General features: G+C 38.4%; 1 protein-coding gene across 1 annotated transcript in view; it reads right to left on the bottom strand.

The window, feature by feature from the left end:
* Window positions 1-11,297, bottom strand: part of LOC114662141 (hephaestin-like) — a 102,286-nt gene extending 90,989 nt beyond the window's left edge. Inside the window, exons 1-3 of the mRNA XM_028815495.2 lie at window positions 11,173-11,297; window positions 8,381-8,494; window positions 5,129-5,377 (exon numbers count right to left, since the gene is read on the bottom strand). Of these exons, the coding sequence (XP_028671328.2) occupies window positions 5,129-5,304 (176 nt within the window). The 5' untranslated portion in view covers window positions 5,305-5,377; window positions 8,381-8,494; window positions 11,173-11,297. The remainder of the gene's footprint in view (window positions 1-5,128; window positions 5,378-8,380; window positions 8,495-11,172) is intronic.
* Between the last annotated feature and the right edge of the window lie 3,452 nt (window positions 11,298-14,749).

Genomic DNA, 14,749 nt, shown 5'->3' with positions numbered 1-14,749 from the left:
TTATATATTCACCAGCAAAATCAAACACCCCAGAGATATTACTATCATTAGACGCAGAAAATGCATTTCAAATGATCGAATGGAATTACCTTTTCACTGCATTGGAGAAATTTGGGTTTGGCCCGAATATTTGTGCTTGGATCAAACTACTGTATACCAGTCCAGAAGCTTCAGTTTGTATTAATAACATTTGCTCAGACTACTTTAAACTAGAACGTGGTACCAGACAAGGATGTCCCTTGTCGCCACTGTTGTTTACAATCGCTATTGAACCACTGGCGGTTCACTGCCGAAATTCTTATCAGATAAAGGGGATTGTCAGGGTAGGACTGGAACAGAAAATTTCTCTATATGCAGATGATATGGTCTTATATATATCGGACCCAGAAAACACTGTCCCTGCTGTTTTAACAGCACTAACAGAATTTCAAAAGATATCTGGTCTTAGAATTAATCTGAATAAAAGTATACTCTTTCCAGTGAATTCACAAGCATATAATATTAAACTAGACACCCTACCTTTTACCATAGCAGATCAGTTTAAATACCTAGGGGTAAATATCACAAGTAAACATAAAGCTCTTTATCAACAAAATTTTGGCGTCTGTATGGAAAAAATTAAGCAAGACTTGCATAGATGGTCAACCCTTCATCTCACTCTAGCCGGAAGAATTAACATTGTTAAGATGAATATCCTTCCTAAACTTCTCTTTTTATTTCAAAACATTTCAATATATATCAATAAATCGTTTTTTAAACAGTTAGATTCAATAATAACCTCATTCATTTGGAACTCAAAACACCCACGTATCCGAAGAGCGACCCTACAAAGACCTCAGGCAGAAGGTGGCATGGCTTTACCTAATTTTCAGTTTTATTACTGGGCAGCAAACATACTAGCCATAAAAACCTGGACACAAATAAATGCACATACACAGGCTTGGTCCGCAATAGAAGTAAAATCCTGTAGTACTTCTTTATACTCCCTGCTCTGCTCTCCAATAAATGAAAGTTATCGCAAATATACTAATAACCCAATTGTGCTTCACTCACTCAGAACATGGAGCCAAATTAGGAAGCATTTTAAGATGGAAAATCTTTTATCAGTGGCACCTCTGCAAGAGAACCACCTCTTTCAACCTTCACAAGTATATCCAGTTTTTAATACCTGGAAAAGTTTTGGGATTAAAATGCTCAGAGATCTTTATATAGACCACATATTTACATCTTTTGAACAATTACATTCAAAATTTAACCTCCCAACTTCACATTTCTTTTACTATCTTCAAATTAGAAATTTTGTTAAACAGAAATTGCCCGATTTCCCCCACCTTGCACCCTCCACAATGCTGGAAAAAATACTGCTCAATTCCGAGGAAACAAACACTATTTCCGCAATATATAAAATCTTATTAGAGTCCCTACCTTTCAAAGATCCAAGAGGACATTGGGAAGAAGATCTCTTAATCAATATATCAGAAAAGGAGTGGAAGGTAGCAAAGCAGAGAATTCACTCGAGTTCTATATGCACAAAGCATAGAATTATTCAACTAAAAATGATATATCTAGCTCATCTGTCTCGCTTAAAACTGTCCAAAATGTTTCCAGGCCAGGATCCAACCTGCGAGCGCTGCAACCAAGCTCCTGCCTCACTGGGTCACATGTTCTGGGCCTGCACCAGGCTAACATCATTTTGGACAGAAATTTTTGAGTGCCTCTCAGACAGCCTTGGTGTCGCAATCCCTCCTAACCCACTAACGGCTGTGTTTGGTGTTCTTCCAGATGGACTGGAATTGGAGAAGGACAAGCAAACGGTGATTGCATTCACTACACTCTTGGCACGCAGACTTATTTTGTTAAATTGGAAGAATCCTAATTCTCCTCTTATAAGTCAGTGGGAAACCGATGTTTTATATTATTTGAAATTGGAAAAAATCAAATTTTCAGTTAGAGGATCTGTACAAAATTTTTTCAAAACATGGCAGGATTTAATCAATATTATTTTAGAATAAGAGAAATAACTATTATTGCATTTAACTCCCTTCTCCATCTCTTATTTATATAGATATTTACTTCTCCCCTTCTTTTGTCTAATGTTGCCTTATTAAAAAGCTTAAAGAAATTTTCCTTTAGCTAAGCTCTCCTTCTCAGGGGTGGGGTTTGATTTGTTTTCAAATTTGTTGGGTTATAAATTGATCTGTTTGTATGGAATGATTACAATGAAAATTAATAAAATAAAAATATTAAAAAAAAAAAAAAAAACTTTACTTACAACGGGATTTGAGAAACTATAGTAAACATCAATTTTAAGATGAAGTTTATAATGTTCTACTTTAAAAAGGAGGAAACTGTTGCATTTTTAATTAAAAACGTAATAATGTGGGCAGGGCCTTAGAATCAAACTATCTCCTCTAGTGTGTTTGGTCTTTGAAAGGTAAAAGAAGTCAACTTCTTTATAAAAGTTACAATTTTGCTACTATTATCAGTTCCATAATTCCTCTGGTGCTCATCCCAAATCTGGCAGCTTCCCAGTTTCCCACACTGCTAGTCAGACCCCCACTCTTGCTTTCACTCTTTGCACGAATATACAGGAAGTAAGCCATTAATATACATTCCTTCAGGCACATATGGGACTGGGGTTAGGGGGCAGCATGAGGCCAACCAAGGGTGGGGATGGAGTGAGGCCAGTATGGAGAGATTGGCCCAGAGCTCAGGCAGCACATTTGGAATCTGTATATTGGGAAAAATTTCTATAAGAATATTAGATTTATAGATTTCAGTCCCAATTTAGTATTTACAACTTTTATTTTTCTTTACACCTTTTTTTACCCTGATTCATATATGTATAAATGGATAGAGCAACAACTTTTTACTGCTCTCCTGCCTTATTCAATCATTTAACCCAGGACCCTCTTTAGTGCAACCCTAACCCCGAGAAGGTCCTCCTAATGTGGGACTCCATGATTTTACACTTAATAGACCACACATACCACATAGGAGAGGTAAACACCTTAAAAAAATCTTCTCAGTCAATCTTTTGTTAAGTGCATTCATGATCATGGCATACAGGTATGTTTGTCGATTTTGAAGAATTTTCCCATCTGTTGGCCTATGCCACGCTGTATGGGGTGTAATGCAGAAACCAGTGCCAGATGGGGTACAAATCTATTGCAACAAAAATTCATGCACACTTCCACACCACTTAAGTGCCAAAAATTATCTTAACATGCATGTCTTTGGAATAAACCACTACACCAATGGAGAGAGCATGCAACCTCCACACAAACGGTGACTGAGCTGGGATTCAAACAGAAGCAGACAGGCAGTAGTAACCAACACCCTACCATGAATCCCCTAGTTTATTTATTTGTTTGGTGATAAGTGGCTTAGGATTTACTTGAGTTACATTTACAGTGCTAATGAAGAACTTGAGCAGATTACCAGATCAATCAATTAATCAGTTATGATATACATCTTACACTTTTTGTTTTTTGTAAATTAACATAAAGATACATTATTAAGAGAATCACAGTACTGCTAAATTATTTATTGTGGATTTAAAATAGGGGAGGCACAGTGGTGTAGTGGGTAGCGCTGCTGCCTCGCAGTTAGGAGACCTGGGTTCGCTTCCTGGGTCCTCCTGGGTTTGCAAGCTCTCCCCGTGTCTGCGTGGGTTTCCTCCAGGTACTCTGGTTTCCCCCCACAGTCCAAAGACATGCAGGTTAGGTGCATTGGCGATTCTAAATTGTCCCTAGTCTGTGCTTGGTGTGTGTGTGTGTGTGCTCTGCGGTGGGCTGGCGTCCTGCCCAGGGTTTGTTTCCTGCCTTGCGCCCTGTGTTGGCTGGAATTGGCTCCAGCAGACCCCCGTGACCCTGTAGTTAGGATATAGCGGGTTGGATAATGGATGGATGGATGGATTTAAAATATTCTGAAGGCATTATTGTGGTTAAGTAGTTAACACTAATGCCTTATAGTATGAGAGCGTCAGGTTCAGCGCCTGTGTAGAGCTTTTTCCTCCATGGAATTTTCTCTGAGTACTTCACTTTAGATTTCTTCCTGCAAGTTAACTAGTGACAATAAACTACATGAAAATGTGTTTGCGAGAGTGCTAGGTGATGCATTGGTAGCCCGACTGGGACTGATTCCTGCCTTGCACTTCATGCTGCTCTTACACACTTTGGCCTGCCACAACTCTATAAATTAAATAAGTGGGTTTGAAAATGGATAGGTAAATGGATTAAATTATGTTTAACATACCATGTTGACTTGTGTTACTTTTATAGTATTTTTATTTTCTTTCAAGAGTCGCTTAAGATGGTGTGCACTGTACAAAGGCACCCTATAAAATAAAAAGTGAATTAAAGACAAAATAGGATGTATATATAAAATGAGGCATCTGTGTAAAGTGAGAGAAGTAAGGCTGGTTAAACACCCACATATGTCAGAAACTGCAATCAACTGCTTAATCACCCCGACTTCAAATGTTCAATTTATTCTATAAATCTTTTTTCCCTTTTTTTCTCAACACCACACTGCGGTTGTTTCATACAAAAAGAATCTGAGAGGGCACATGCATTCTCCATTTTTAGAAAAGAGGTTATATCTATATGTCATAATATCATAAGATTTTATTTACATGACCCATTCATTAATCACTCATTTTAGCCTTTTTGTAAAGAAAAAGAAAAAATACCAGTCACTCCATGGAATTTTCTCTGAGTACTTCGCTTTAGATTTCTTCCTGCGGATGGATGAAAGGGGTGGCGAATGTTGAAATAATAGTTCAAAAATGAGAGGCCCAGTGTGCCCAGTCAACAAATCTAGATCAGATTAGATATGTTTTCTGGACCCTGCCTTATAGATGATGTGTGAAAGTCATACTGAAAATATTTATGGGTGCAATGTAGCTAACTATGCCACAGTGAAATGTGATAGGAAATATAAATCTGACCTAGTGCCCTAGAGCAGTATGTAAGGAGTAGGTATAGGTACAGCCATGTATGACCTCTTATTTTTTAAAGTGAATGAATGTCTTAATGTGAGAAGAAAAAGCAATTCCTTGCACGGCTGAGAAAATCTTCACAACTTCTAAACCTGAAACCCATTCAATGCAAACAGATTTACTCACTTTGCTTTGCCAAAGTCCGGGGGGTCTCTCCGACTGGGGAAGTAATCCCATTGCGTTTCAACAATTCCTAGGTAGTAGAGACGGGTGCTGCCTTGCACAGGGAGCGCAATGCTGAGAAACAAAAGCAGTACAGCAGCCTTCATGTCTCCTGCTGGCCAGCCTGCTCTTGTCAGCATAAGACAGCCCAGTATGATTTTAATTAAGGGCAGTAGCTTTCACTCACTTCTTCACATTCCAGGAGCCTCTCAGCTGTAAAACAAAGCAGGCCTTGAGTGTGGATACTAGTTGACTTCTATGATTATTTCAACTCAGTCACTGAGAGCAACATGAAGAAAAGGGGGTGGGAGGCCAAGTGAAAGGCAGTGAAAACCGGTACCTGCCTGGACGGGCCATCAGTTAAGCTCAGAAGAGCCACAAATTGACTGATAGACAGTAGTCTGAAGCAAAGGAGAGCAGAAGGACAGGGAGAGAGGGAGTGACTGTTAGATCTTTGTGATAGATGGACCAAGTGGAAACAAAAGGAGGTTTGCCAACGCTGATCCCAAGATGGTCATCTGCATATTATTTCTCATACATCAAGGAAGTAATTGAAAGTCATCCTCAATGATCAAACATCCAAATGCATAAAGGACACTGTGGGAATCAGATAGCTAGATCAGTCCAGTCAAGAACCAGGCTTTATTCTGGTGTGAACTACTTTTAGACACAAATTGTTGCAAGAGTCATCATAAAATCCAAAGAGCTTCATCACAAAATTAAAGGTATTTGATTAATATTGGTATGAACTGAATATGGACTTGTAATTGTTAATTTAACACCAGAATTACCAGAGCCCACCTTAAATCGCTTCTTAAATCTGTTCGCACCTCTCCGCCAACGTCCTTTGTCCTCTAAATGTGCAGATAAAGACAAGCTGCAAACAGCCGACTATTCCATCCCCCCACCGACTTAGAACATGCACGAACGTCTCCCAGCTCATTCCTTGATTGATTATCTGGGAGTGCAGAGGAATTTTAGAGTGGAAATAATAGATCGTTATTTGGAACACACGCATTTCATGTGTGTTCCGTTTCTGCAGTAATCTGTGTAAACACATTTTTAAAACAGAAACGTTTTTCATATTCTAGTAGTAAATGACAAAATGTAGGCATAAACTATATAATGTATGAAGCCTGAAGTCCAAATATCAAAGAAACACTTTCACGAAAGATACAAATATAACAGAACAAGTGCGCTTTTATTCAAAAATATAACTGCAGAAAAAAAAAGCTGCCTTAGTGTGCGACATTAACACTCATTTACTACATCGGCCCCATGACGCAACAGTATCATTTGCTGACTGGGAATCAAAAGGTCACGAGTTCGATCCTGCTCGACTCAGTTTTGAGAAGTGAACTGCTCTTATTTTTACTATTTTAGAATAAAAAGATACATTTGTTTTCAGTCTGTAACAGCCGGTGTAATTTATGATATTTGTAAAGGTTAGCTTTGTTTTTGTTTTTTTTTATTCACTTTCCATTCTCTCAGTCGCGTTCAGGATCCTTCCCTACCCCATCTGACACTGCTGTTTTCACATAAAGACGCGCTATAGTTCTGCAGTGTATCACGATACATATGGCCGCATGTTTTTTTTCCCCCAATCTTGCCAGTCCCCACATGTTGCTGTATGTTGTTTCTTTTGTACTCCAGGACATGCAGAGGAAAGCAAAGTAAAGAGCAGTAACTTTAGCGCTATATGCAATCATCAGACACTCCCCATCTGACACTGCTGTTTTCACATAAAGACGCACTATAGCTCACCCAAGGAGCGCCCTTCCTACATTTACGACATGTGTACTTGTTGCAGTGAACACACCTCTCTGTGCTATGGTTTCTATTACACTGAACAAGCACCTGTAATTTGCAGCTCTATTCATTATCTCAAAACAAATATATGTGACGTTTTGAAGAAATCATTTTATGACACGAATAGTACCAATCAGAAAACATCGTTGAAGTAATGCAATATTATTTGAAAACGAACAGCGTCAGATTGGGTGTGATTTATACTGGCGCTATTACTTAGAGTCAGATCAGAAGCTGAATAAGCTGAATAAGCTCCTGTTCTGACTTTAAGTAAAAAAGCATGAATTAATCAACAGAAATAACCGCGATCGACATTTTATACTTAACGATTTACAGTGCATACCAATTTATAAATTTTATGTCCGTTTGAGGCTACAAAGAAAAAAAAACACTTCCTCCCCAGCGGGGAATCGAACTAAAGTCTCTACAGTGCGGCAGGGCTGCTGTGCTCTGAGTCAGCAAATCTCAGCGTTACACCATGGAAGGTGTTGTTACATCCTTGAACCTTTTGTGAAAGTGTTTATTTGATGTTTGGCCATCAGGCTTCACACATTGTATAGTTTATGCCTACATTTTGTAACATTTATTACTAAAATATGAAAAAGTTTCTGTTTTAACAATGTATTTATACAGATTACTGTAGAAACGGAACACACATGAAATGCGTGTGTTCCAAATAACGATCTATTATTTCCACTCTAAAACTCCAGTTCAGTCACTCCCAGATAATCAAACAAGGCATGAGCTGGGAAAACTTAGTGAACGTTTTGCGATGGTGGGGGAAGGAATAGCTGGCTTTTTGCTACTTGTCTTAATCGGCACATTTAGAAGACAAAAGAGAGGTGAGAACGGTTTTAAGGTGGGCCGGATCTATGAGTTTTTTCGTAGACTCTGGTAATTCTAGTGTTAACACAGGTGTTTCTGCTGTGTTGGGCAGCTGCTGAAATTCTCCAATCACTTTCAAAATTTGAAAGATGACTCCAGAAAACTGACTAAAGCAAGCAACACTCAATACCCCAGAATGACAAAGCAATTTTAGTAATTTTTGCAAATCTAGTTAAAAAAAAAAACTGAATTATCATGCTGACACAGGTATTAAGAACCTCTGCAATGACATTTGAAATCTGGCTAAGGTGCATCCCATTCTGTTGATCATCACTGAAATGTTTCTACACGTTGTTCGGAGTCTATCTGTGGTCAATTCATTTGATTGCACTTGATTAAGAAAGACACACACTTGTCTATGAAAGGTCCCACAGTTAACAAGGTGTATCAGAGCAAAAACCAAGTCACAAGGGCACAGGAATTACCTGCAGAGGGGGATGCTACAAAAAAAAAACTAGCATTGAAGGTTACCAAGACCAAAGTGGCCTTCATAATTTTTAAATGAAAGATGTTTGAACCCACCATGACTCTTCTTAGAGCTGACCATCCAGCCAAACTGAGAATTTGAGTGAGAAGGACCTTGGTAAGAGAGGTAATCAAGAACCTGATGTTCACTCAGCCCAAGCTCCAGAGAACCTGTTTGGAGATGAAATAAAGTTGTAGAATGTCAACTACCACTTCAACACTGCACTAATCTGGGCTTTATGGCAGAGTGGGCAGACGACACTAGAAAGGGTGCTTGGAGTTCCTAAAAAGGCATCTAAAGGACTCTTAGAGTATGAAAAACAAGATTCTCTGATCTAATGAATCAAAGATTAAACTGATTGAACTTTATACATTCTTTAATGCGATTTATAATAATTGTAGAGGGACCTCTTATAGCACACTAACTGATGCAGAATGAGATTAAGCAGGTCATAAATAACAATAATACATGTATTATTAAACCACACTAACACAAGGGAAAAATGTCTGAAGTGAGGGTTTAAGAATGTTTTGTTGTGTTCTAATATGAGGGACATAATACATATCAGGAGAATACAAAAAAAAACAATGGAACTCCACAAGCACTTTGGGTCTACCCATATGAATCTTTAACCTAGTTTACCACGTGGGCCCCCCTCTCCATAAGGGACGTTGCTAACTTCAGCACTTAGCACCCCTACTGTTAATGACATTAGTCCAACATATATGTTAGATGGAAAAAACGGGAGCATGAGTATCCAGGAAGTTTTTTGTGCAGTCAGAGTGTAGGTGGAGAGAGTTCCACCATAGAGTTTTTGTATAGTCTTCCATGTATGTCAGAACACAGAACATCAAGAAGGGGGGCTGAGTTCCCAAAGATTAGGGTTTGGAAGGCTAAGCCAATTGTACAGGGTGACGGTGCTTTCACAGATGAGGGTCTGGAAGCCTGAGACCATGGCTAAAGCCCCAGAAGCCCCTCCTTAATTATGTCACTTGTCTCCAGTATTACAAATAAGCCCTGATATATCCCCCTTCTGTCTCTCACACTTTCTGAATCTTACCCTCTCTTCTTATTGTCATCAAGATATGCCTAGTTCATCTCCCGACACTGAACTCAATGCATCACTAGAAGCATCCTTCAAATTCCACCCTAGAGTAACTTCTGGGGTTATTTTCCAGATTATTTTAATGATCAAAACAACCTGTATAAATCCTGAAGTTATCTTCTCAGATCTTACAAGCATTCCAATATTTGTAAACACTAATACAAATTAAAGAGGCAGGCAAATTCAATGGCCCTAGAACTGTCTGCCTCTTCTGACCAAATAAACATCAGGGGACACCTGTTCCATTTTGGGCCAAACTGTTGCCCCATGATTATTTGAGCAAATTTTCCCAGCCCATCACTTGCATCTGTGCCTGCAGTGTAATTAATTAAGGAACTCTTTACTTAAGCGGCACATGGGACTGCTCCTTACATTGCACTCCCTCACCTACAATACATCTCTTAGCTCCTGCTCTTCTCCTGCCATCAAAGGCCCTGCCAATATCTGTTGCCAGCTCCTCTTGCCTGGCAACCCCTTGCCCCTTGAACCCTGGTTTCCCTATGACATTAGATCATTATTACAAAGGCATAGTTCCCAGTGATGAACATTGCTGCCTCATAGCTCCTGAGACTGAATCCTGGTTTAATTACTGTGGGGAGTTTGCTCTCTTGTGCTTGCATAGGGTTTCTCTTGGCATACCTACTTATTCATCATAATTAAAAAAAAATGCAAGGTTAATTGGCAACTCTAAAATGAAACCCTATAACTGAGTGTGTATGCATGTATGATGGCACCATGCAACTGACTGGGAAGGTTATGTTATGTGAACAGTGCTGTCAGGATAGGATGGATGAATAGTCTGACTTCATTATTTTGCATTGCTTAGAGCTTCTACCTTATAGTTCCAAAAGGCAAGTTGAAATCCTGATGTAGCCAATGGAGTTTGCACAAATTGTCTATTCTGTTCTTCTCTGGGTACTCCCACATCTCAAAAACATGCATTAGGATGATTGCCTTCTCCAAAGATATTTGGCATAGGAGTGAGTGTGTGCCTTGTGGTGGGCTGGTGTTCCATCTCTGTTGGTAGCTACCTTGGCCCCTAAACATTTGGTATAGACCCCAACTCTCCATGAACTCTGTAATGGAATAAAAATGCGTTCATAAAACCAGTGGGTTATCATTGTATCTACTTGTGATTGATATAGTGGCTAGTGCTTTAGCCAGGTTCAATTCCCGGCCTTATGAATGTCTTTGAAATGTTTTTATGTTGTTTGTGTGGGTTTTTTGATGCACTCCCATTTAATGTGACTAGTGGTGATAGGCTTCTCTGACTTAATCTGATGCGAGTGTATCCTGCTATGGACTGGCACCACATCCTTGTGCCTAACTTAATTCAAATAGGCTGCTCTACATCATGACCGTGAGATGGAATATAGAGGGTTCAGAAAAAGGATGAATGGACACCCACTGGCTTATAAATTTTCTTTGTTTTCTAATCTTTATTTGAGTCTTTTGCTAAGTAACCTTTCCTAGAAGCAGTAGGTCTATAGTTTGGTTCCTGAGTTGAACTGTATTCTAAAAATGCAGTTTTATTCAGTCATAAAACACACAGCAAACAGTACCAGATTTGCTATGAATGAATACCCACTCACACTAACATGGCTTTATGAAGTTCTCAGATTGAATGAAAACCTGAAAATTGAATGAGTCACTCAGATCCTGCATTTCACAACACATCAGGTTTACTTTCTTAGCAGACCTGGAGAAGAATTTAAACTCTGCATATTAAAAAGTGTAACTTACCAGCGTGTGAACTGTGGCCAGTCATGTATACAAATACCTTCAATCCACTCTAATTCTCCTCAACAGCTCAGTGAACCGCTTATTCAGGAAGGCCAGGTCTAAAAGTACAAAGTTTTCAGAAAGCTTTTCGCTGATTAATGTATAACCTAGAGTTTCCTCTACTTTATGCTGGGTGAGCACAGACAGACTAAAAGATCAATAAGAAGTGCAGGCAGGGATGTGGCTTTGATAATCCAGGAGTTTTATAGTGCAAGGGAGGCCCAGATAATGGCTACTACAGTGTAGCACTGTTTGAAAGCTGGAGTGTTGGAGCCTTTGTACTGGGACTCAATATAGGGTCACCTAGATCTGTCACCCTCACCAAGAATTAACATAAAAAAAACTAACAATACAGTATATTCGTAGCTTACAAAAGACATCACTTGGCTGGAGCTTATCAAAGAATCATTTCCCATGTTCCTCGGACTGTCCTGCAATTATGTGCAGGGTTACCCCAGTGTTCTGATGCCTAGGACATTCTTGAACATCTCAGTTTGTACATTTACTTTAAACTATAAATGAAATCACTGCACCTAAGTTAAAATACTGTAGATGTCATTGTGACTCTGAATTGAAATTAAGGTGCTAGTTAAGTGTCACGAGTTCAGAGCAGCATCACATCTTTACCTCTCCATACCCTAACTTATTGTATAATGAGATCGCTCCTGTTTTTGAACTGGGCTTGGTAGAAGAGACTGCAATGTGTTTTGCAAGATATTTTGATTTCCAAAAGAAGGAAAGTAAATATCAACAACTTTATTTGAACATTAACAGAACATATAGTTGGTTGAAGTTCATAAATGGTAACATAACAAATTATTCAAGATGGATACCATAAAGTTCAATTGAATAAGACTTCAATCCATCAATTTTGTTACTTAATCTGCTTGCTCCAACAAACTGGGTGACAGAAACCCAGAGCCTACACTAAAATCAATGGCAACTAGACAGTGACTCTCCCTGGAAGAAACACCAGTAAATAATAGGCAATATTTATATATAGATAAACCTGCCATGCCAATTAAGGTCTCAAATTAACCTAACCTACATAGGTAAGAAATACTTTGTGATATCACATTAAAATATATTGGAACCATTTTGATAAAAGCCCTAGATGATATCCTGCAGAGGGCTGGTGCCCTGCCCGGGATTTGTTCCTGCCTTGCACCCTATGCTGGCTGGGATTGGCTCCAGCAGACCCCCGTATCCCTGTGTTAGGATATAGCAGGTTGGAAAATGACTGACTTACTGACTGATATCCTGGCGTTTGCTATGACTAGTATACTAAAAAAACCTGAAACATGCAACATTTCAAGAGGCAAATAAGTTATGTTTAATAACTAATCTTGGAACATGAATATCATGTGAACCCAAGGAGGTTGAAAATATTCAAGTTCTGACAAAAGAAAGGCCCAAAAAGATGAAAAAGTTGAAAACCTACTTGGCATTCTGAGTTACTAAAAGCAATTACTCTGCTGACTTTTCTATGGATGCAAAGCTTCTCGATAAACTGTTGACACACCCAAGGATGAAATATAAGAATGTTTAAAGTACACATGCTGCACTGTAGTCAGTCCCCTGTAGAATGAACATGTTGTAAATATTTTTTCTTTGTCTTCATTTTGATATGCTTGATCATTTTTTGCATCTTCACCTGACACTGTTTTGTTTATTTTGATCACCGCTATTTTGTGGCAGTGTTGTCTTGATGTTGATATAGAAATGAACCATTAGTATGAACACATGACATCACCGGGTCAATAGTACAGCGTGAATTTAATGGGGGGGAGCCACAAGTTATGATGTATTACTGTCTTAATAATTAAGCAATTCGAACAAAATAAAGATCACAGTATTCCTGGATAAGTATATGAACGTTTTGACTTGTGAATGAACTGAATGACCGTGAGATCAGTGAAGATTATTTCCAGCAAGATGGGGCAACCTGTCACATATCAGCTCTCAGCATGGTGCAAATTGAATGGTTTTTGGCAATTGGGTCATTTCAAAGGGACTATGGTCACCTGGTTCCCTGGACCTGTTGCCTCCGGATTTTTTCCTTTTGAGAAGGCTGAAAGGAAAAGTGTACAAGAACAAGCCTTGTACACTGGAACAATTACAGTAAAACACTGAACAGGAAATTTCTGGCATCATCCCTACAATGCTTGCAGATACCATTGCCAGTGTGGAGCATGGTGTCGATCTGTGTTTACAAGAAGAAGGCATCCATTTCCAACACCGAATGTGATTGGATCATTTACACATCTATCAAGGTATGCACTGTACTTATTTTGTTTCTGTCACTTCATTATTATGTGAGTAACACATCATAACTCGAGGCCCACCCATTAGCATCTCCCTGTATAAAGTTAACACTGTGAATATCCTCATTATCCAAGTGTAAGATGTCCCTGTACAAATTTTTAGTTATTGTTTTGCCAGAATTACGACTTTTTGCTGTTTCTTTGACTATGAGTTACAATTTTGTTTTGGTTTGATTAAATATTGGTCTGATTTTCTGGTTTTTGACCTTGGCATTTGTTCTGATTTATATTTGATCTACTGGTCTTAATTCCAGACCTTTCAAGCTATTGTTTAGTGGTGATGGAATGGTCATTCACTACACACAGAATCCATCTACATTCATGTATCAGGACATTGAAAAGCAATATATGCAAAAAAATAATATATCACAAAGAGGCTTTTGAGCTGTCACATATTGGTGTATTGAGAGTTACAGGACAAAAATCATGGATTGACTCCAAAGGATTATCAATTATTTTTGAGAAAAAAAATGACACTTACAGTATTTGTTTCATACTTTTCCCTCATCAGATGCATCTCCTATTATTGATAGTGTGCCCATTAGAAGGGGCTTTAAAATAAACAAACCCCCTACCTTCCACAGCAACCATTGTAGAAGGAAATTTTTTTATATTAGCATAAAAATAACAAATTAACATAAAGAGCCAATAAAAGTAATTAAAAGCTTCTAGAACATTAGATTAAGCATAAATTAGAGTGTTAAGAAAATAAGATCGGTCAAGTAAATAATAAAAGTAAAAAATCAGTCATTTTGCATTATTTTTTTAAGTTTACAGCAGAATTGCTAGTGTGGGAAAGAACAGAAAAAAGAACAAAAATGATGTATAGAAACCAGCTTAGAACAGGATAAGAAGATTGAGAAGACCTGTGTCCAAGGATAGGAAGCTAAAGGAACGATACCACAGGGAAAAGATGGCTCTGGTAGGCACGTAAAGAAACCAGCTGGATTGATGAATCAGCAGAAAGGCAACAAAAGGCTTTTGCTATAAGCAAGGTCACACTGATGTAATGTATGAAAGAAACATTAGTAAATTCAGACTAGCAATAAATATAGAAGAATATATTAGAAATTAACTTTAGCATAGAAATTAATGCAAACCAAGCATGCCAAGCAGATGATTAAATAAAGGCACATGCCATAGTTCACTTTAAATTAAAGCTTAAGCTTCAGGCCACCATTATAAAAAAGTTTGGAAGGCTTAGGAAAAGAAAT

Source organism: Erpetoichthys calabaricus, chromosome 12 (genome assembly GCF_900747795.2).
Source record: "Erpetoichthys calabaricus chromosome 12, fErpCal1.3, whole genome shotgun sequence".
In the NCBI taxonomy this organism is placed as follows: domain Eukaryota; kingdom Metazoa; phylum Chordata; class Cladistia; order Polypteriformes; family Polypteridae; genus Erpetoichthys; species Erpetoichthys calabaricus.
This window is presented reverse-complemented; position numbering and strand designations above follow the sequence as displayed.